Source organism: Panthera leo, chromosome E3, assembly GCF_018350215.1.
Source record: "Panthera leo isolate Ple1 chromosome E3, P.leo_Ple1_pat1.1, whole genome shotgun sequence".
In the NCBI taxonomy this organism is placed as follows: domain Eukaryota; kingdom Metazoa; phylum Chordata; class Mammalia; order Carnivora; family Felidae; genus Panthera; species Panthera leo.
The window spans coordinates 29,021,109-29,044,009 of record NC_056694.1 but is presented as its reverse complement, the minus strand read 5'-3'; the positions used below and the strand labels follow the sequence as shown (position 1 = coordinate 29,044,009).

At 50.9% G+C, this 22,901-nt stretch overlaps 2 protein-coding genes across 6 annotated transcripts in view; one reads left to right on the top strand and one right to left on the bottom strand.

The window, feature by feature from the left end:
- Positions 1 to 2,816, top strand: part of BFAR (bifunctional apoptosis regulator) — a 34,151-nt gene extending 31,335 nt beyond the window's left edge. For all 5 annotated transcript variants that reach the window (XM_042921502.1, XM_042921501.1, XM_042921504.1 and 2 more), the window contains one exon: positions 1,724 to 2,816. In XM_042921502.1, the coding sequence (XP_042777436.1) occupies positions 1,724 to 1,916 (193 nt within the window). In that variant the 3' untranslated portion in view covers positions 1,917 to 2,816. The remainder of the gene's footprint in view (positions 1 to 1,723) is intronic.
- Positions 2,817 to 5,508: 2,692 nt separating this feature from the next.
- LOC122209554 (group 10 secretory phospholipase A2-like) lies at positions 5,509 to 19,720 on the bottom strand. Its single transcript, XM_042921506.1, has 4 exons — positions 19,590 to 19,720; positions 16,480 to 16,630; positions 14,653 to 14,759; positions 5,509 to 5,697 (listed from the first exon to the last, which is right to left on the bottom strand). The coding sequence occupies exons 1-4, from the start codon at positions 19,642 to 19,644 to the stop codon at positions 5,555 to 5,557; spliced, it is 456 nt and encodes a 151-aa protein (XP_042777440.1). The 5' UTR covers positions 19,645 to 19,720; the 3' UTR covers positions 5,509 to 5,554.
- Between the last annotated feature and the right edge of the window lie 3,181 nt (positions 19,721 to 22,901).

Sequence of the window (22,901 nt, the reverse complement as noted above, 5' to 3'; positions counted from 1 at the left end):
TGTCTCCATTTATCTTCTCCCCATGTAAGAACATACTATGTCATTCCCGGGGGTGGGGGTGTGCGTGAAGGGTTTGATGAAGGAATATGTAAGTGAGGAGAAGAGGGTGCTTTATGGAAAGGGGCAGTAGGGTAGAGCAGAAGGAGATCTGGTGAGGAATTCTGTAGGCATGAGTTCTAATCCTGCTGTGCCGTCAGCTGGGACACTAATAACTTCTCTAGATTAATGCATAAAATGAGAGAGTTGGGCCGGGACTCTTGGTTGCAAGTGCCTCTTGGTTGGCTTTCCTTCCTTTTTTTTTTTTTTTAAGTTTATTTCTTTATTTTTGAGAAACAGAAAGAACAAGCAGGGGAGGGGCAGAGAGGGAGAGAGAATCCCAAGCAGGCTCCACACTGTCAGCCTGGACCCTGATGCAGGGCTTGAACTCACGAACTGTGAGGTCAGGACCTGAGCCGAAACCAAGAGTCAGACGCTTAACGGACTGAGCCACCCAGGTGCCCCTAAATTGGCTTTCTTAAAAAGAGAAATGCCCAGTCAAGGCTTCCCGCATGGCTGGACCCAGAGACCCAAATGCTGTCATCAGGACTCACCCTCTCCCTCTCTTTGCTGTGTTGTTGTTCAGCCTCAGCTGACTTCATGCGGGGCCCTTGGTCACTCCAGGCATACATCTGAGCAGCTCGGCAACCCTGGTGGAGAGAGGGCACTTCTTTCCCCATAGCACTGACAGTCGGGGGGGGGGGGGGGGTGCACACGCTCCTTTGCTCTGATTGGCCCAGCCTGGGTCACATGCCCACCCAGACCTACCACATGATGCAGAGTCATGCCAGGCTCTCCTTATCCAGGCTCAGGACCTGTTCTCACCCCCCAACCAAGGGCTGGCTTCATCAGCCCCACCGAGACCACATGGCAAAGAATGAGGAAGGAGGCCCCCAGAAGGAAAACTCAGAAGGCATTTCCAGAAGAAAGGGGGTGGCTCCTAGACTGGTAGAAGTAACACAGCCCCACACCAGCATCGCACCGGCCTTAAACATCCCATGACTCAAAGAGTTCTTGGCCTCGTCAGTCAGTAACAGCCTATAAACAGTTCCAAAAACCTGACAAGAATCTCCTATTGGTTCATTCATGCACAGTTAGTTGAGCCCCTGCTCTGTCCCGGGCTCTCTGCTGGGCACTGCAGATGTTTTGGTAAAGAAGACAGTCTGGGGACACCTAGGTGGCTCAGACAGTTAAGCGTCTGACTTCGGCTCGGGTCATGGTCTCACGGCTCATGGTTTTGAGCCCCGTGTCAGGCTCTGTGCGGACAGCTTCGGATCCTGTGTCTCCCTCTCTCTCTGCTCCTCCCCCACTTGTGCTCTTTCTCTCTCTCAAACATAAATAAACATTAAAACAAAAAACAAAAAGAGAAGACAGTCTGGACCCTGATGGCCTACAGCCTCGCAGAGAAACCGTGTCTGTCAGATACATACAAGTGCGACACAGCGATGAAGCAGGTGGGGCTGTGCTGGGGGGTCCTCACCTGGTGTGGGGCTGCCTCCTGGGGGTGGAAGATGGGTCGGTCAGGCAGAGGTGCGTCTCAGGCCCCCGGGGACAGGAAGCAAGGTCTGCACAGCACAGGCAGCCAGGCTGTGCACGAGGATAAAGGCCCGGCGTCCGAGCACTGGGGCATCGTCACAAGGGACCCCATCACGAGTCCACCTCTCAGACGCTTCTCTTCTTTTTACAGGACTGTGCCTCAGAGGATGTGGAGCCATTTTTGGAAAGTATCGACGCAGGGGCTTTTTGTGGCCATGTTCTGGCCCCTCATTCCTCAGTTTGTCTGCAACTGTCTATTTTACTGGGCCCTGTACTTCAACCCAATTATTAATATCGATCTTGTGGTCAAGGAAGTCCGACGGCTGGAAACCCAGGTGTTGTGACTGGCAGTGCCCAGGCTCTGAAGGATTCTTCCAGCCTCCTCGACATGTGCACACCGATGCTCGAGTAGGGGGCGGGGGGAGTGGACTTCCTGTTTCTCCACCCCGCGAACAAGGTGCTGCTTTGTCAGAGGCTACAACCAGGTCCTCTGTCCCTCTGCCTGCGGCATCGTGGTAGCGGGGACTGACATCCCAGAGCTTGGCCAACACAGCAACAGCACCTCCCCCCCCAGCCGCCCTCCTCACAGGGACTTGGGAGGCCCCGTCCACTGGGGCTGTCAGGGACTCGGGGTCCCCAGAGGATGCAGTCTGGCGACTTCAGAAGGCTGCTGGGTCAGCAGTCCCACTTGCCCTGACCTCAGTGACGGACAGAGGCTCCCAGGGCGAGTTGGCAGCACAAGGCTGAGCCTGAGACCAGGCTTGCTGGGGCCAGGCCTGTCCTCTGAATCAAACTTAGGAAAACGGGAAAAGATTTTGTCATAGGCACAGACAATTGCGCATAAAAAAATACGGAGGAAAAGCCCAAATCCAATGGACGATTCTGTATTATTAAAGAGGTGGTAGGTTTTTCAGATGGAAGCCTCTAAAAGAGTTCGAGACGGAGTGGTGGTCAGACTGTCGTCAGTGTTCTCTGCATTTAATCACTGCAACTTTGGATCCCTAACTTCCAGGGGGGTGTCAAGGACGAAGTCAGGCAGTAATGGAGGGTCATTCTCATCAGGCCGCGCTGCCTCAGTGCCACTTAAAATTACTGTGTGGGGGTTTGGTTGGTTGGTTTTCAGGAATTTAATGTGTAAAATCCAGGAGAGCCCTTATGTTCAAGGAAACATTTTGTGCTTTGACCTCACATTGTATTCTCTTATTGTCCTGTTCTGATGTATAAAACAGCAAGGCATAATTACACCAAGTGCTGTAGTTGTAAATATGAATGAGATGAGGCAGGACCCTTATTTCCTTCCGGGATGAAGACGGCAAGTGTGAATTTGAGCCATCTGAAGATTGGCCCCAGAGGTAAGTTTTGTGAGTCTGTGAACCACTCGTTACTCCTTTTATCTTTGAAGATTTCACTTAAACTTTGCATCTGAAAGTTTGAAGAAATCACTTGAAAGTAAAATAAAGACTTTTATATAGATAAAAGTTCTATGGGGGCGCCTGGGTGGCTCAAGTTGGTTGAGCGTCCGACTCTCGATTTTGGCTCAGGTCGTGATCTCGTAGGTTGTGAATTCAAGCCCCGCATGGGGCTCTGCACTGATAGCAGGGAGCCCCCCGAATAAACATTAAAAAACATTTTAGGGGCGCCTGGGTGCCTCAGTCGGCTAAGCGTCCAACTTCAGCTCAGGTCATGATCCCACGGTTCGAGTTTGAGCCCCACGTGGGCTGACAGAGTGGAGCCTACTTGGGATTCCCTCTCACTCTCTCTCTGTCTCTTTCTCCCTCGCCCCCTCTCAAAATAAGTAAACTTAAAAAAAATCTTTTCAATTCTATATAGAGAAAAAAATTGCTTAGAAACTGTGCAGAAAATCTTCATTGCCTGACACAACCTACTAGTCACGCTTAAATCCCCCAGCCTGCTGTGAACATGGAACCAGGGAGCCACCCCAAGGTGTCTTAAGTGAAAGGAGGGACAGTGTTTTTTTATCTCCTGCGTTTGCTCGTCAGGCCCCAGGGCTGCCTGACTTTGCGTGTTTCACGGACAGCGGCAGGTCTGGAGACACCGCACAGTATTTGACATCGCTGGTCTGGTGCCTGGCTGAGTCACCGTTCTCCTGTCCAGCTGAGCACGTGGAGGCTGGCTGGCATCGGTGGAGCTGGGCCCTGGCCACGCTGCCGGTCCAGTGCCCCCACCTGCACCCTGTGGCCCCACGCTGTCCCCACCTGCTCCCCACATCCTGCTCCAAAGATGAGTGTGTAATAGCCACATATGCCCTGCGAAGGAGGAGGGGCAAAGACTGGCCTAGAGCAAGCAGGCTGGGACGGACTCTGGCTTCTTATCGCCAGAGCAGAGACGGGTACAGTCAGGGCAAGGGCCACTGGCCGCCTCCTCCCTCAGACCCGCTCGATCATAGCGGGTTGGGTACATCAGAAGGAGGCGTTGGTCAAGAATATTCAGACCCTTTGATGCAAACACTCCACTTCTGCAAATCTGCTGTCAGGGAGCAAGAATTCCTGATCCCATTCGGGGTCCTTCCAGGTGGAGTAAGAATCAGATTCATAGGAGACAGAGAATCAAATTTAACTTGGTACATACGGGGGAGCCACACGGGCATGGATATTCCAAAGACGGGCAAAACGAGGCCTTTATGTCCATCCTGAACTAAGGAGAAGGGGGTAGGGGTGTGGGACTTCAAAGGGAAGGCATGCCTTTCACAGGGCGATAAGAGTTGATGTCTGGTAATGAGATGTTTGCCCTGCCATACAGATGGGCCATTCAGATAAAATTTATCTCTGGTAATAACCCTTATTCTAGGACAGACCCCAATTTAGATGCTTCGAGGTAGTTAAGGGAGGGGCAGGGGTTTCTTGTTGAGCCTGCAGGGTCTCTGTTGCTTCAGCTCAAAATAATCTTCAGGCCAGAGTTTCCCGTGCTGGGGCCGCCTGCCCTCCGCCCCTACTCTGGGTTAAGGAACAATCAAAACATGGGAGGTGGGGTGTGGCAAAGATTCACAAGTATCCTCATCACGTCAACAATCGATCAAAACTGGAAATATCACCAGTACCCCAAAGTCAGCAACCTATAAAACAGTAGGTAACCGTTATTTAAAATGAAATTCTGGGGGTGCCTGGGTGGCTCACGTCGATTGAGCGTCCGACTTTGGCTCAGGTCATGATCTCACAGTTTGTGGGTCCGAGCTCTGCGTCGGGCTCTGTGCTGACAGCTTGGAGCCTGGAGCCTGCTTCGGATTCTCTCTCTCTCTCATAAATAAAACGTTTTAAAAAATGAAGTTATCAAAGGTTTTTTAATGACCTGGGGAAAAACGTAGAAAAATCCCATGTGATGGTCTCAACTGCATTTTTGAACATTACAGAAAACAATGACAGTAGCACGCAGAAATGCCACAAGTGGTTATTCTGGATCATGGAAATTCAAGTGATTTTTCTCCCCTCCTTCATATTTGTCTTTGTTTTCCCTTATCTTTGTAAACACTGACTATATACCACTTCTGTAATCAGGAAGTTTAACCATTAGGCAGAGAGGGATGGGAAAGAATATTCTTTCTTAAGCTTCTAACTCCTAGACTAGATCTTCCCAAGAGGGAGCACCTTGTTTACGGCCTCGTCCAGAAACCCAGAGCCAGGCCAGGCACACGGTGGGTGTTCCTTCACGTTTGACCACCCGCCATCAGAAGCAGGTTAGAAGACCGAGTTCAGCCCGTTTCATATAAAGGGCGAGTCTCAAAAATGGCACCAAACCCAATACAGCCACAAGCACGGTTGTGGTTTGTAGAAAATAATCATAGGACTTTTGACCTTCAACTGGAAACCACACAGGCTCCGGCCCAAGTTCCGGGAGAGAAAGCAAACAAGGGTTGCAGCTTTCACACTCGGCCTCCGTTCCCTCCTGCCAAGAACTGAAGGCAGCTGCTGATGAGTGAAAAAGAGTTTTATTTCCTCGTGCAAAAGAACATTCCACGTCAGGCTGGTCAGTCACACCTGGGCGAGTCTGTGTCACACAAGAAACGCGGGTACAATAAGTACTTAAGGTTGTACTCAGTCTGGGCTAAGCAGTTAGCGATCTCCTGGTCGCACCTGCACAAGATTTCTTGGCATTCGTTCTCCGCGGGTCCTGGAAGAAGTGGGGAGACTGAGTTAGAGCAGGCGGTGGCAGAGACTCGAGAACAGGCACTAGGGAAGCCAACGACGCTGGAGGCGGGAAGCGTCATACGTCGCATCTATGCGACACGGGACAAGTCACCGCGTGATCTCCGTCATGGCAGCTTCCAGAGGGAGGTAGCGTCCAACCCATTTTACAGAAAAGGAAATCGAAGTGGCCAGGGAAGCGTTTTCAGATGCAAAGTTCAAAGTCCGTGCGACCTTTTGGCTTCTCTTCCGCATCAATATTACACCGCTTCGGGGAGCCTTGGGCGGCTCAGTCGGTGAAGCGTCCGACTCTTGATCTCGGCTCAGGTCATGATCTCACAGTTGGTGAGATCGACCTCACGTTGGGGTCCACACTGGGGTGTGCAGCCTGCTTGAGGCTCTCTCTGCCTCTCTGTGTCTCTCCCCCAAAACATTTTATATGAATATATATACTATATATATATATATATATATATATTCGCATACCCCTTCATCTGAGGATCCATTCTCATAAGCAGTAGGTAGGTGCCTGGGAACCATCTAGAGCTTTTTCTGGGGTACCTGCTCTGCTACTTCTTGGTTGTGTGATCTTGCCTAAGCTTTCGGAGCCAAATCCTCCTGGAAAACCGGGGGCACTACCCACTTGGCAGGGCTCCCGGGAAGCCTGAGTGACAACTCCCACAGAAAGCACCCAGAAGGGCTTGGCACAGGACGTACACTCGGTCAACGTTGGCTCCACCCGCATATCTCTGCCTTCTTTCTCCACATCGCTTCCACATGCTCCTTCTGGAGTGTCCATCTGTCTCCACCAGCCCAGGACCTGCCTGGCACAGAGGCAGCCACCCAAAGTCTCTTTCTACCTTGGTGATCCTCCCACTAGAGATTCCCGACCTGGGACTAGAATGATTTGGTGATCTTCAAGTGGTATCTTACTAATCTAGAAGGTATAATGCCTGAAACAGCTTTGGAAATCCCCCCCCCCCAACCATGCCACCCGTGGCCTTTTAGTGCTAGCTTTTAGTTATTCACATAGATGTAAATATAAAACCCACCCGTCATTAAATCCTTCCAAATTTCCTTCCAGAGGCACCGTGAAGCACCAGCTTTGGAGTTAACCGGCTCAGCCACGGATGTAGCAGCTCTGTGCCTTCAGACACATCATTTCACCCCTTCCAGATGTTTCCTCAGGCCAACGTGAGCATACTAATAATACCTACTTCTAAGGGCTTCTGGGAGAGTGAGAAAACACCCAACAGGTCATTTTACCCAACGTGTAAAATGCAGAGCATACAGCAGGCACTCAGTAAGCTGCAGCTGACCTCCTTAAGGATCCGTTCTTAAAGTGTTCCTTGGAGGGGCGCCTGGGGGGCTCAGTCGTTTGAGCATCCAACCTAGGGCTCAGTCGCCATCTCTCAGTTCATGAGTTCAAGCCCCACATGAGCTCCCTGCTGTCAGCGCAGAGCCTGCTTTGTTTGTATCCTCTGTCCTCCTCTCTCTGCCCCACCCTAACTTGTGCTCTCTCTGAAACAAATAAATAAAAAAACATTAGGAGCGCCTGGGTGGCTCAGTCGGTTAAGCGTTCAACTTCAGCTCAGATCATGATCTCGCAGTTCATGAGTGTGAGCCCTCATCGGGTTCTGTGCTGACAGCTCAGAGCCTGGAGCCTGCTTCGGATTCTGTGTCTCCCTCTCTCTCTGCCCCTTCCCTGTTCATGCTGTCTCTCTCTCAATCAAAAATAAAATATACGGTTTTTTTTAAAAACATTAAAAAAAAAAACTTCCTTCCTGTAAGAAAAAAATTAAAGTAAAATGTTCCTCGGAGACCATCGCAAGGTGAAGCATGAGAGCCAGAAGGCTTGGCTGCACCAGGAGGGAGGGACAGGATGACAGGAGGCAGAAGACAGGCACTCTCTGGAAATCATCTTCCCAGGCCCTGCTGTGAGCAGACTTGATTAAAGGTATTTATCTGCACAACTGCACCCAGGGTATAAAAGAGTATCCCTGGGGCGCTTGGGTGGCTCAGTCGGTTGAATGTCCAACTCTTGGTTTTGGCTAGGGTCATGATGCCAGGGTCACAGGATTGAGCCCTGCATCTGGCTTCACACTGAGGGTGGAACCTGCTAGGGATTCTCTCTCTCTCTCCCTCCCTGTCTGTCTGTCTCTCTCTCTGCCTCTGCCCGTCTCTCCCCTGCTTGCACTCTCTCATAAACAAACAAACAAACAAACAAACAATAAAATTTAAAAAGAAAAGAGTGTCCCCCACCTGCTCTGCTGCATTTTTTATTGAGGCAAAATTCCCATAACAATATTTACCATTTTCCAGTGCACAAGTCAGTGGAATTTAGTTCATTCACAACATCGCGCAGTCATCACTTCTATCTAGATCCGAAACATTTCTATCACTTCCAGAAGAAACCCCACTTAGAAGTCACTCCCATTTAGAAGTCACTCCCCATGATCCCTTACCTGAGTCCCAGCAGTCTGTCCTGCCAACCACGAATCTGCTTTCTGTCTCTATCCCTATCCTGGACCTTTCACATAAGTGGAATCACACATTAGGTGACCTTTTGTGTCTGGCTCCTTTTTCGTAGCATGACTTTTTCAAGGTTCATCCACCTCGTAGCAGGTATGATACTTCTCCTGCCTTGACTTTCCAACACAGCACTTACAATAGCAATTAGCACAGACACGATTTCCCTCTCCTCCTCTTAGACTATAGCTTCCTGCTTCTCCTTCCCGCTCAAAGCCTAGCATGAAGCCGGGCACAGAGCAGATTCTTACCATCTGTTGGGAGAACAATAGCAAAGCCATACGCCATTTCCAATCCTCATCCAAGCCCAGCACCTAAATTTTATTATCCTCATTTTACAGCTGAGGAAAGAGGAGCTCAAAGGGATTCAGTAACTTGTCCAAGGTCACAGCACTAAGCAGAGGGGGGACCCAGATTCCAGCCCAGGATCGGCTGACCCCATGCCTGTACCTGCCTAATGCTATCACCCTTTTCCCTGAGCAAGAAATTTCCTCTCAAAAGCAAGACTTGGCCTCACTGCTCCATGGCCTTAGGAAAGCAACAGCATCAGGTTATCCAAGAATAATAAAAACTTGGGAGTGCCCATGTGGCTCAGCCAGTTAAGCATCCGACTCTTGACTTCAGCTCAAGTCATAATTTCACGGTTCAGGGGACCAAGCCCCGCACCAGGCTCTGCACTGACAGCACAAAGCCAAGCCTGCTTGGGATTCTGTCTCTCCATCTCTCTCTCTGCCCCCAACCCCCTCCACCCCCCACCCCCCGGCCCATGCTGTCTCTCTCTCTCCCTCAAAATAAATAAACATGTTTTAAAAACAGGAATAACAAAAACTTAAAAGGAAAAGCAGCCCCCAAGGATTAAGTTTAAAATAAAGGCCTGCCAGTAAATATTATTACAGGCTTAAAAAAATGTTAATATACTGAAGCCAGGCCCATAAATGGAAAATGGGCAACACCTGTAATTAGGTAAACAGCTATGTTCGGAATATCTCCAAACAGAATAAGAGAATATTTTTAGCCCCCCAAAAATGCAGAATAGATATTTTGGTTCTTTTCGTTTGGTTCAGGGAGGACAGGTCTGTAAACAGCCATGGGCTCCACCAGCAGACACACCAATAAATATTTTATAGACACCACTTTCATATGATTGGGGCAAGGGAAACATGCAGGTCGGAGGGAGAAGGCAGAGATCTTTAACAGCTTTCCCAGGCAAGCCCTATTTCACCTCCTCTCTCTGCTCACAATGGGAGGGGGACAGGGGATGTGCCTGGGAGTAGACACGTGACCACCACATTAGGTGAGACACTTCTTTCCCTGACCTTCATTCAGCTTCCCCAACTCTAAGTAAGAGGATTGAAGGAGAGGATGTCTGAGGCACTCTCGGCTCCTAAAAACTGATACCATGTCTCCATACTAATTCAGCTTTGCTCTGTGCCAAATGCTGATTCATGCTAGGGAGATACAGCTGAGAGTCCATGAATATCTAAGACCAGCCTTCGGGTAACCGCTCTGACGGTTTCCTCCCTGCAGCACAGAAGTTGCGGGCTTAATGGAGAGTCATGCCAGAGCCTCTGTTTTCTCTGGTGGAGGTGGCAGGGGTCAGAGAGAGGTTCAGATCAGGAGGACAGCTGGAGAAGGGAGGAGAGAGAATAACAACCCCCATCGGATCTGTTTCTCATGTTATAAGCCCCTTTTTCATCTGTACAACACCCATCTTCCAGATAAGGGAATGGAAGTTCAGGGAGGTATCCATCTAGGGCCACGTGATTTTCAACAAGGGTCCCAAGACTCTTTAATGGAGAAAGATGAATCTCTTCAACAAATGGTGCCAGAACAACTGGATGCCCACAGGCAAAAGGATGACGTTGGACCCCTACCTCACACCATATACAAACATGAACTCAAAGTGGATCGATGACCTAAATGTAAGAGTTCAAATTATAAAACTATCAGAAGAAAAGAGGGGTAAGTCTTCATGATGTAGGATCTGGCAGTGGATTCTTAAGACACCAAAAACCTGATCAACCAAAGACAAAACAGATAAACTGGACTTGATCAAAATGAAAACTTTTGTGCATTCAAGATGTTATTGATAAAATGCAAAGACAACCTACAACCTGGGAGAAAACATTTGCAAATCACGTATCTGATAAGAATCCAGGACCAACAATATATAAAAAACTCCTATAACTCAACAATAAAAACAACACAATTAAAAATGAGCAAAGGGGATGGGGCACCTGGGTGGCTCAGTCCATTAAGTGTCCGACTCTTAGTTTTGGCTCAGCTCATGATCTCATGGTTCGTGAGTTCGACCCGCACCCACATTAGGCTCCGTGCTGACAGTGTGGAGCCTGCTTAGGATTCTCTCTCTCTCCCACTCTCTCTGCCCCTCCCCTGCCTTCTCTCTCTCTCTCTCTCTCTCTCTCTCTGAAAATAAATAAACTTAAAAAAAATTTTTTTTAAGGCACCTAACTCTTGATTTCAACTCAGGTCGTGATCTCAAAGTTTGTGAGTTTGAGCCCCGAGTTGGGCTCTGTGCTGTCAAGCATGGAGCCTCCTTGGGATTCTCTCTCTCTCTGTCTCTCTCTGCATCCCTCTCCCTCTCTAAAAGTAAATCAACAAACTTTAAAAAAAAATCTTTTAAATAAAGCACACATTAAAAAAAAAAAAATGAGCTAAGGGGAGCCTGGTGGCTCAGTTGGTACAGCACGCAATTCTCCATCTTGGGGTTGCGAGTTCAAGCCACATGTTGGATGTAGAGATTACTTAAAAGGAGAAACTTTAAGAATGAATGAATGAATGAATGAATGAATGAATAAAATGAGCAAAAGATTTGAATAGACATTTCTCCAAAGAAAATATAAAAACGGCCAAACAAGCACATGAAAAGACGCTCAACAGCATTAGCCATTAGGGAAATGCACACCAGAATCACTGAGGCACACACATCACCCCCACTACAAACAAACAAAACACCATGGAAAATAACAAGCGTTGATAAGGCCGTGGAAAAACCGGATCCCTCAGACACGGCTGAATGAGAATGTGATGTGGTGTGGCTGCTGTAGAAAAGTTGAGTGGCTCCTCGAAAAGTAAAACAGAGAATTACCAGATGACCCAGTTCATCCCACTGGCAGTGATGTACCCCAAAGAAATAAAAGCAAGCACTCAAACAAATACCTGTTCACGAATGTTCAGAGTAGCACTATTCCCAGTACTCAGAAGGTGTGAAGAACTCAATGTCCACCAACAGATGAATGGATAAACAGAATGTGGTTGATCCCTACAAACAGAGTGTTAGCCGTAAAAAGGAAGGAGTTTTAGCTACCTGCTACAACATGGGTGAACCTAGGGGCGTCTGGGTGGCTCAGTCGGTTAAGCATCCAACTTTGGCTCAGGTCATGATCTCACGGTTTGAGGGTTTGAGCCCTTCGTCGGGCTCTGTGCTGACAGCTCTGAGCCTGGAGCCTGCTTGGGATTCTGGGTCTCCCACTCTCTCTGCCTCTCCCCTGCTCATGCTGTCTCTTTCTCTGTCTCTCTCAAAAATAAATAGACATTCAAAAAAATTTTTTAATAAAATAAAATGGATTCCGCTTTTTAATTGAAAGGAAGCTGTAAATTGAAAATACCATCCATCCATCAGAAGGTAATCTTAAAAATAAATGCCCCAGTTCTTTTCTTACTGCTTTGTTTAAAAAACAAACAAACAAACAAAAAAAACAGTAAGATTGCCCTGAGGGACACTTAACATTTTTAACTGCTGTTTTATTATTCTTTTAATTTCAGAAGTTGCTGGGCCTATAAAATGTACAGTAAGGTTAGGATAGATTCTGTTACAATTATCCTCATTAAATGCATGCCGCTTGGAGGTAAAGATAAGTAAGTAGATAAATGGATGGGTAGATAGGAAGAATTTTTTTCAAGCCAGAATTAAATTGATGAACTGAAGTGTTCTCGGATATAAGCCAGAAGCCTGTTCTATTAAAAAAAAAAAAAAAAAAAGTAGGGCACCTGGGTGGCTCAGTGATTAAGCATCCGACTCTTGATTTCAGCTCAGGTCATGATCTCATGGTCCGTGGGTTCGCGTCCCACGTTAGGCTTTGCACTGGCAGCACAGAGCCTGCTTGGGATTTCTCTCTTTCTCTCTCTCTCTCAAAATAAATAAATAAACATTCAAAAAAAAAAGTCACCAAATGTTCCAGGGATGTGAAAGCTAAAGTAGCAATGAACTGAGAACTTCTCCTCCACAAAGTTAGAAAAATCAAGAGAATTGAAAGAGGGGGCACTTGGGTGGCTCAGTCAGTGAAGCATCCAACTCTTGATTTTAGCCTAGGTCCTGATCTCAGGATAATGAGTTCAAGCCCCACTTTGGGCTCCATGCCGGGTGTGAAGCCTACTTTATTAATAAAAAAAATAATTTTTTTTAATGTGTATTTATTTTTTTTGAGACAGAGAGACAAAAAGTACAGGCAGGGGAGGGGCAGAGAGAGAGAGGGAGACACAAAATCCGAAGCAGGCTGTCAGCACAGAGCCTGAGGCGGGGCTCGAACCCACAAACCGTGAGAAGATGACCTGAGCCGAAGTCGGACGCTCAACCAGCTGAGCCACCCAGCCGCCCCTGATTTTTTAAATACTGGCTCAAACTGTTCTAAACATTGTGCAGGTGAGGCAAGATGTTTGCAGGATAAACGTAGCCCACGGGACACCAAACTGCAATACTGTTATCCCTATTTTGAGAGAGGAGCCCACAGTGTTCCAGAGAGAGGAAAGGGTTTTCCCGGGGTCCCCATATGGTGAGTGGTAGATGTCTGTAGAACACAGACTCGTTTCGCGGGTTCAGCCTTAGGGAGGAAGGGCCAGTGACATGAGCACTCACACTACAAAGTCAGTCCAAGTTCTACTCCCCTCCCCACCCCCCACCCCCGTTTCACAAGGAAAGAACCCATGGCCTCTGGTCCTCCTAGCACAGGACATTTGAGGCCAGAGTCTCAGAGCTATGGCATAGGGGGGTCATCAAACCACACCAAGGTGGGGCTGGCCTGCATCTTGAGACTCACCCACTGGGGCTGGGAGGTGAGGAAAGGGAGGCGTGGGCCCCTCTCACTAAGCTCTTTGCTTTCATTTGCTTTTGCTTCCTAACATTTTGTTGTAGAAAATCTCAAACCCAGAAAAAAGCTGAAAGAACATCTGCATACCTACCTCGTAGAGTCTACCATTGACATTTTGTTTCACCCGTTACCCCTCCGTCTGTCCACCCACCCATCTGTCTGTCCACCTTTTTACTGTATTTTGTTTCAATGCCTGTCAGAGTAATTTGCAGAGATCAGGCACTTTACCTTTCAACAGTTCAGGCTGTGTATGCCTTTCCTTTTCTTTTCTCTTTCAAAGAGCATTTTTTTTTAATGTTTATTTGTGAGAGAGAGAGAGAGAGTACACGCAGGGGAGGGGCAGAGAGAGAGGGAGGCAGAGGATCCGAAGCAGGCTCCGTGCTGTCAGTGCAAAGCCCCACGCGGGTCTTGAACCCACAAACTGTGCGATCATGACCTGAGCCGAAGACCGACGCTCAACCGACTGAGCCACCCAGGTACCCCTATTCCTTTTCTTTTTAAGCTGTGATTCACAAGTAATTCATGAAGACATTCTCTTTGGGGGTGAGGGGGGAAGGAAACATTACAGGAACGTGAAATTGCCTTCTGCCACCACCACCCCCAGCCTGATCCCTTCATGCAGTGTATCTTTACATACCTTTTTCTGAGCTCTGCAAGTGTCTACACGTAGCCACGGAAAGCAAGTAGGCTACTAGTTTGCAAGCTGCTGCTTTTTTTTTTTTTTTTTTTTTTTTTTTTTTTAAACAGAAATGGTGCTTTCCTGGACATATCATTCTGTGGTTTGTTCCTCCGCTCGCTACAGTCTCCCGCAGTAAGAATACCTCATGGGTTTCTTTACCCAGGCCCCATTGGATGGGCATGGAGGCTGGAGGTACCTGGTGATATCTCTTTTAGCTTTGGTCCAGACAACAAAGAAATAGGTTTCTTTGTTTGCATTTTTTTTTTTTTTGGTACGTTTATTTATTTTTGATAGAGAGAGACAGAACCCGAGTAAGGGAGGGGCAGAGAGAGAAGGAGACCCAGAATCCGAAGCAGGCCCCGGGCTCCGAGCAGTCAGCGCAGAGCCCCACGCGGGGCTCGAACTCACCAACCTCGAGATCATGCGCTGGGCGGAAGCTGTACATTTAACCGACTGAGCCACCCGCATGCCCCTCTTTGTTTTTGTCAGTGCTCCGTGTTGAAGATCGCTTGTAGTAAATCCCCCCAGGGGGTGGTGTCGACCGTTGGAAGCTGGGGTGAGCTATTGCAGCCGGGACGCCCGGGGCCACTCACGGAAGCGGGTGCGGGTGGCGCTGGGGACTCACCACACACGATGCTCTGATTGACGCACTGCCACGAGTACCGCTCCATCTTAGGGCTGCATCCGGCCTGCTCGGCACGCGTGTAGCAGCAGTCGTGCCGATGACAGCACCTGTGGGTGGCAGACGGGCAGGCTAGCAGGTGGGTGGAGGCGGGGATGCCCTCTCGGCCATCCTCCCGGGTAAGCGAAGTCTCGCAGGGGGTCGGCATCTTCTGGGCCGAGCTTTGTCCCCGAGAATCCCCACCCTGGGAAATGATTCTGCTGACCCCAGTGTGGGGCGCCCTGGCACGGTCCCCTGGCCCCTGCCTGTCTCACTCTGTGTCTCTGAGCTCCAGCCACACCCGCCGCCTCTCTGTGCTGGGAGTGAGCCAAGCCCCGCGTGCCTCCTGACTTTGCACGTGACCTGCCCTCTCTCTGCCTGGGGCAGCTTCCCGCCCATCCTTCCTCCCTCAGGTCTCAGCCCAAGAACTGCTCCCATCCCAGGATGTCATCCAGCCCCTGGCCTCCCCAGTCTATAACAGCGTCCTGGTTACACCCTCTCATAAAACTAGGTCCTTCCCTTCAGGGCAGGTTTACAATGAGACCCTCACTTTCCGGAGAAGACTGATCAGCTTCTGTCCTCCTCAATGGCCAGAGCCCCAGAGCTCTATGGGGACAAGACCACTTCTGCTCCATTCTGCACAGTGTCCCCCGTGTCCAGCCATGGCCTACTGCATAAGAGGATCTCAATGATAATAATAATAACTGGCTGTTGCGAAATGCTGAGAAACATCCACAAATGTCCTTAACCCTGTCCTTCCTTCCTTCATTCACTGGTATTGTCTCCCTCCAGCCGCCAGTGGAGTCGCTCTGTGGAGCCCTCGGTGGGGTCCCGCAGGGAGAGGTCGGCCAGATTCCGCTTCGCCCTCAAGGAGCCCCCAGGCTGGTGGGGGAGAGACAAGCCACCAGACCCCACGTGCTTGGTGAGAAGTGCTGGAAAGTGGGGGAAAAGGGATGGGGATTCTGGGAGCCAGAGGCCAGAATGGGTATGCGAGGCCCAGCCAGCCTTCGGGGAAGCCTTCCCAAAGGGGGCAATGCCTGGGCTGCACTTGGAGGGCTTGGAGAAAGCAGACAACCACCCATGGGAGGGCAGGGCCGGCAGCAGGAGCCGGGGAAGGGCAGGGAGGAGCCAAAAGCTGTCCTTGACAATCAAATCCTCTAAGCCAGGGAAGAGACTGTCAAATTCTGCCCTCTGCCACCTACTAGCTGTGTGGAAATGGACGGGTGGCTGTGCCTCCCTGAGCCTCCGGGGACGGCCCGCCTGCCCGCCTCCAAGGATGACCAGGATAAATGAAAGCCAGTCTGGAAAGATCTAAACCCACAGCCTTGCACAGAACAGGCACTTCTCACATGGTAGCGGAGCGCAGTGATTAGGGGCACAAATCCAGCCACACTGCCTGGGTTCAGATCCCAGCCCCCACCCCTTACCCTCTATGTGGCCCCAGACAAGTTACTTCATCTCTCCTGCCTCAGTGTCCTCATCTCTGAAATGGGTTGTTGTGAGGATGAGAGGGGTTCTCAGGACAGATCCTGGTGCGTAATAAGTCGGATCAACTTTATGGTTTTTTTTTTTCAACCAAAGTAATCAGCCCACAGCCAGGCTGGGGGGCAGCCGACACCAAGGTGTGTCCTCACTGGCCATGTTACCCAGGAGGCCCTGAGCCTCCTGCAAGGCTGTACCATGTGCTGGAATAGTCCAAACAGCAACCTCAGTTGTGGGTATTTCCTTATAGGCCTTAACTACCCCAGGGAGTGGGGGACCTTCTAAGCCCAGGCTGGAGCGTGCACTCACCAGTCGATGGCATCCCGGGGCTGGCCATGGCCACCCAGGCCACAGTAGCAGCCGTAGCTTATGTAGGACAGGGGGTTGCGGGTGCCAACACAATTCATGGTCCCTGCCAATTCTAGAAGCCCACGCCGGTGCACATGTGACCTCCAGGAAGCTAGGGGGAAACAAAGGTCAGAGGTTGCAAGGCAGGGCTTGAGTAAGGGCACTAGTCCAAGAAGGGCTTGGATGACTGGGTTCGAATCCTGCCTCTCCTCCTTCCTAGCTGTGTGACCTTGGACAATGTACTCAACCTCTCTGTGCCTTGGTTTTCTCATTTATAAAACAGGGAGACAAGGAGACCTCGCTTCATAGAATGAGATGACATCACACATGTAAAACACGTGGCACATGACAAGCTCTGTTATTAATATCTTCAAGGCAGCCATGAAAGAGAAAATAAGTTCCAGAGCCACCGTATCTGAAAGAGCACACCACTGGGCCTTTGCACGGGCTGGCCCCTCTTCCTGGAACGTCCTGATTTCCAATCTCCCGCCCTAGTCAACTCCAGATGAAGTCAGATCGCAAGTCCCACATCAAATATCTGTCCAGTTGTCTGTGCTGGGCACTGGGCATCAGAGATGAGCTCAACAGGGTCCCTGCCACTAAGGAGGGCTCCTCTGCTTTGCTGTCCCTGGGTCTCCCCTGCCCTCCCTCCCCCACCAGTCCCCTCCAGAGTCTGGCTCTGGGCCCTCCACATCTCCTTATTTCCACTGCCCAGGCGTGGCTTGCTCCCACATTGGAAGGCCCTGCAGCCTGTGCCCAGCCATTCTCTGGGTCCCCGTGCAGCTGTGACACGCAGCCCTGCATTTCACGGATGAGGAACAGGAGAGCCGCGTAGGTAGGACGACCCCCACAGTCAACAGGAACCTGATCTGACCCGGGGGCTCCAGCCCAGGCTTATGACCTCCACACCTTCCTCTTCACTAATAACAGCAAGGGAAGGAGGCCAGGCAGGGTGACAGAATCGAGGGGCATCAATGGGGCCACGGCTTGGGGCCAGGGGCCCCCAAACCCGCTGTGACCTGGGCATCCGTGAATCGCAAAGCACCTCCTCGTTCTGGTGAAGCAACGAGTCTGCTCTCTGGCTTTTGGTCAAAACCAATCCCTTAAACCTCACCTCCCATCGAGCACTGTGCTCCCCAATTTACAGGCATCTCCTGCTGTCAACAGCATAGCGGCCTTGTCTTGTGGGCAGCCATTACCCCATTTACAGATTGGGAGACTGAGGGTAGGAGATTCCCAGGGCTGGGAAGGCCCAGAGCAGTAACCCCCGCCGGGTTGTGCCTGACTCCTGGGCGTCTGCTCTCCACCGCTCAGGGACTGAGGGTCCAGAGAGGGCTTGTGCATTCCACCTGCCCATAACATCTCAACTCTTCATCTGAAACAAGTTTTCATCACCCTGACTTTTTTTTAATGTTTATTTATTTAGAGAGAGATAGAGACAGCACTAGCAGGCGAGAGGCAGAGAAAGAGGGAGAGAGAGGATCCCAAGCAGGCTCTGCACTGTTGGCACAAAGCCCGATGCAGGGCTCGAACTCACAAACCGTGAGATCATGACCTGAGCTGAAACCAAGAGTCGGAGGCCTAACCCACTGAGCCACCCAGGCGCCCCACCCTGACTTTTTGTGAAGAGTCCCGGCCAAAATTAAACCCACTGTTGTTTTTTCTCAGTGGAAAAAAAAAAATTACCACGCTTATTGGGGCAGGAGGAGAGTGATGAGTTAAATAGAAAGAAAAGGTAGAAACGAGTTTAGTTCAAAGTCTCGCCTTCCTCTCTGGGTGATCAGTCCTTGCTCTTGTCGAACTGGCCAGGTGCTGCTCCCAGCTGCCCACACCTCTGCCTGTGGCTCCCCCCACCCTCCAGATAAAGCTCTGGGGCCACACCACAACCCAGAGGTCCTGTAGAGGTCCTGTCTCACCGCCCCCACATGGAACACGCTCACCAGTACCCTCTCCTCCAGTCAAACTTCCTATCACATACACCCCCTCGCTGCAAATGCCCTCACCCCGTGCTCACCTGGCTCACCTGTCACCTCCTTCTATAATCTGCCTGGTCCCCAGGTGACCGCAGGGGTCCTTATCACGCTGGGCTGCTGTCTGCCTATGGGAGTGGCCCTTCTGGACTGGGAGCTCTTTGAGGGCGGATCTCTGCTGTAGACAGGTCCAGATGATCTCGCTGGCACGAAGTGGGCTTCCAGAAAAAGTCCCTTGATCCCCTGGCTTCCAGCAAGCCCCTTGGAACACTCCCAGTCCCAGCATATCTAACAGGGCCCCAGTCCTAACCCCACACCCAAAAGCGCTCCCTAGAGGTCCTCCGCCCTGACCTGACCACACTCTGGCATCTCAGGGTCCTGGGCACAGCCCTACACAGAACCAAGACATGGGGAAGACGCCCAGCACTGGGTTTGGAACCAAGGAAAACACTCCCTCCGTGCCAACTTAGGTGAGGCAGGTCATTCTGGGGTCTGTTTGCTCTGTCTGCCCACGACAGCACCAAGGTTATCCAGGCGTCCCATGGGCCTGAGAGAGAGAGACAGAGAGAGAGAGAGAGAGAGAGAGAGAGAGAGAGTCTATGTGGGGCTGTCTGGTATGTCTGAGGTGTGTGTGTGTGTTCCCTCCGAGGTATCTTTGCCTGTGTCTGCATGTGTGAGGCTGAAGGTGTCCTGTGCCCGCCTGTCTCCCTGCTTGTGGCGCGTCTGTGTATTTTCCTGTGAGTGGCTGTGTCTGTGCACCCCAGAAATAGGGGCAGGCGAGAAAGCCACCTTGTGTACTTCCCCTGCTCCTCCCAGGCGTTCCCCAGGGAGTCCTACCTCAGGGACAGGTGGAGTGAAGGATGGTTCCCAGACCCCAGGCCGGGTGACTGGGGGGCGCCCCTGGGGCAGGGCTTGGGGGGAGTGGGGGGACAGAGTTCCTGGAAACTTGCTAAGGAAAGCAGCAGTGGGGCCAGGAAGGAGCGCTGGGGGCTGTAGGGGCCCCGGGGACGCTGGAGAGGCTGATGGGTCGGAGGGTTTGCAGAGGGACGGGGCGGCGGGGCTCCCGGGTCCTCCGGGGGGCCCCCCCCCTCACTCACTCACCCGCGCCGAGCCCGAGTCCGGGTCCCAGCACCAGCAGCAGCAGCAGCGGCAGCATTACGCGCGGGCTCAGAGGCGGCGGACTGAGGGACGGCTGCAGGTGCGGGCCGCTCCGGCGGCGGGACTAGCCTCGGGGCCGGGCGCACCCGCTCCCGGACGCCCCGCCTGGCCCCGCCCCCGGCCTCAGCCGGCCCCCCCGGGGCCCCCGGCACGCGGGCGGGCGGGGCTGGCGCTCCAGGACCTCCGCAGCTGGGCCCCCAGGTGGGCAGTGGGCGCGCCGGGCCGGCGGGAGAATCCGGCCCTGGGGTGTCGGACGGGGAACTGGGGACAATTACGGAGAGAGGGCACGGGTCGGGTCCAGGAGCAAATGTGTAACCGAGGTGCTCTGCTCACGGTGGTCACCTGCAGCCCCCCCACCCCCCCGGCGCTCACCTGGGCGCCCCAAAGGAGCACAAGTCTTGGGCGGGGTGGGGTGGGGGAGGAACCGAACTGATGATCTTAAACAGTTTAAATGCGGGAAACGTGACTCGGAATCAACCCTCCGCGACCCCCCCCCCCGCCCCCACCCTAGATTCCTAGACGGAGCTGGAGTCGTGGGGGAGGGGGACGAGGCTGCAGGCGGGTCTGAGCAAAACCCACACCTAGGTCCCTTCTCGCCTCGGGCTTCCCATCCGCTCAGGGGCAAAGAAGGGCCGCGAGGGGCGACGACTTGAGGCCTGGGAAGGTCGACCACAACAGCAGGTGCTCGGTCCTGGAGACAGATGACAATCGCGACGCTCACACTCGTTGGTTCTCCTCCGTCTCTGGTGCTAGCCCTACCCAAATTAGTCAGCAATTTCTGTTGATTTTGAGTCATAACTACTTCTGCCAGCGGAACCCCCCACCTTCCCCACCTGCAGCAGCCGAGCTCTGGTGAAGGTAACAGTAACAAAGGTGAAGGTGATGGCTCATCAGCTGTCGTGTGCTAAGGGCAGCCGGCACCAGATCTTATCACAACCTCAGACCCCCAGTGTCCCCATTTCACAGACAGACACTGAGGATCAGAGAAGCGAAGAACCAAGAATTAGGAGGGTCCAGATTCAAATTCCTTTTGGCCTGGTGCTCAGTCACCGTCTGCTTCCTTCTATGAAAGCCTGAGACACCAGGCCGTGCAGCTGCCCCACTCTGCGTTCGCTGTCCCCCCACTGCAGTGAGCCCCACTCTGCGTTCGCTGTCCCCCCACTGCAGTGAGCCCCACTCTGCGTTCGCTGTCCCCCCACTGCAGTGAGCCCCACTCTGCGTTTGCTGTCCCCCCACTGCAGTGAGCCCCACTCTGCATTCACTGTCCCCCCCAATGGAGTGAGCCCCTCAAGGCAAGGCCTGGGCCTCTCTTGAACACCCAGAAGGGGCCTGCCTGACACAGAAAAAGTGTTCTATGCAGGCTTGCCCACTCAGGGAGTATGGAAAGTCAGACTTTCCAAAACATGGGGTAAAAAAACATTTTCTTCTCAGGGTCTCCCAGGAGCAATGGGAGATTAAGTCACCCATGTAAACCCAGGAGAAATGTTTTCGCTTTCAAGGAATTTCCCAGTCAATATAAACAGAGGAAAAGCCAACTTGCCACAATAGGTCCATTATAATTAAGAAGTCAGGAAAACCTGTTCTCAGCATCAGAACTTGTGTACCCAACCTTGACCACTTTAACTGGCTAGTTAGCCTCCATCATCTGCAAGGCTCGTTTGCACAGAATAATCGGTTCACGATTACGTCAAAAAATGGAGGCATTGGGTCCATCCCCAAAGATACTGAAGTCACGCTCTTCTCCATTAACACATTAAAAATAACTAAAATTATAAATCATGTGCCAAGGTGCCTCAGCTGAATGTGCTAAGAGATGAGGGGGTATCGCAGAATGGAATGCTGTCAGAAACCGGCTCACTTCCCAAGGGGGAGTTATATGGACCAATGAGATGTGCCCTGGTGTAGGTCTGAGTCTAAACACGCCTTCAGGTTTCATCCGGGCCCATTGATAAAAGGTTCTACCAATGTTTGCTAAGTGAAATGATTTCTTCTTCTTCTGTGGGACAGAAGTGGGTATCTTCTACGACCTCTACACTTAACATAACTCTCTACACTTAAAGGGGAGCTTGTGGATCTGTGTGCTTTCTCCAGCCCATGAGACCCCAGAAAACAGAACAGTGAATTCTCAGACTCCCACATCCTCTGACCCAGCTATTTCTAGGGGCTAGCTCTAAGAAAATCAAACGCTCTAAACAAGATTTAGGCACCACATTGGTCACGACCAGAGAGCAAAAACCTAGAAACAACCTAAGTTTCCAACAATAAGATAGTAGTAACTTCATGGGATTTTCATCTGCCAGAATACGCATCCATTCTAACTAATAGAGGATGTTTTTGAAGAACATTTAGTGGCCATTTAAGAATACTTTAATTTTTTAAATGTTTGTTTATTTTTGAGAGGGGGGTAGGGGCTGAGAGGGAGGCACAGAATCCGAAGCAGGCTCCAGGCTCTGAGCTGTCAGTACAGAGCCTGACGCGGGGCTCGAACCCATGAACCGTGAGATCGTGGCCTGAGCTGAAGTCGGACACTTAACCAACCAAGCTACCCAGGTGCCCCTAAAAATACTTTAGAAAGGTATTTTTTTGGCTCAGATCATGATCCCAGAGTCGTGGGACTGAGCTCCAAGTTGGGCTCTGCTGAGTGTGGAGCCTGCTTAAGATTTTCTCTCTCTTTCTCTCTCTCTGCCCCTCTCCTGCACTCACATGCTCTCTCTCTCTCTCTCTCTCTCTAAAAAAAAAAAAAAAAAAAAAGACAAAACAAAACTTAAACAAGCAGAAAGTTACAGCATAATCCTACCTTTATAATTATAGACTATACAACTGAGACAGAGCCATGTATAAGCATGCCTTTATGCACATACCCAGTGCGCATAGATCCATGGGCTCTCTGGAAGAAGAAGGAAAAGAAAGATAGGAAAAATGAATGAAAGGTATCAAAATGTAATACTGATTATCTTTTTTATTTTAATTCCAGTATAATTAACATACAGTGTTATATTCGTTTCAGGTGTACAATATAGTAATTCAATTCTATATATCCCCAGAACTTATCATGATAAATGTACTTTTTAAAAAATTTTTTTTCCTCTTTATTTATTTTTCAGAGAGAGACAGAGCATGAGTAGGGGAGGGGCAGAGAGAGAGGGAGACGCAGAATCCCAAGCAGGCTCCAGGCTCCAAGCTGTCAGCACAGAGCCCGACACGGGGCTCGAACTCACAAACCGTGAGATCATGACCTGAGCCCAAGTAGGTCGC

Excerpts from the sequence above, each read along its gene's own strand:
- LOC122209554 (XM_042921506.1), bottom strand. The coding sequence starts at position 19,644 with ATGCTGCCGCTGCTGCTGCTGCTGGTGCTGGGACCCGGACTCGGGCTC. Across the intron at positions 16,631-19,589 it reads CGGACTCGGGCTCGGCGCGG|CTTCCTGGAGGTCACATGTG; the intron begins GTGAGTGAGTGA and ends GTTTCCCCCTAG. Across the intron at positions 5,698-14,652 it reads CAATCAGAGCATCGTGTGTG|GACCCGCGGAGAACGAATGC; the intron begins GTGAGTCCCCAG and ends CACTTCTTCCAG.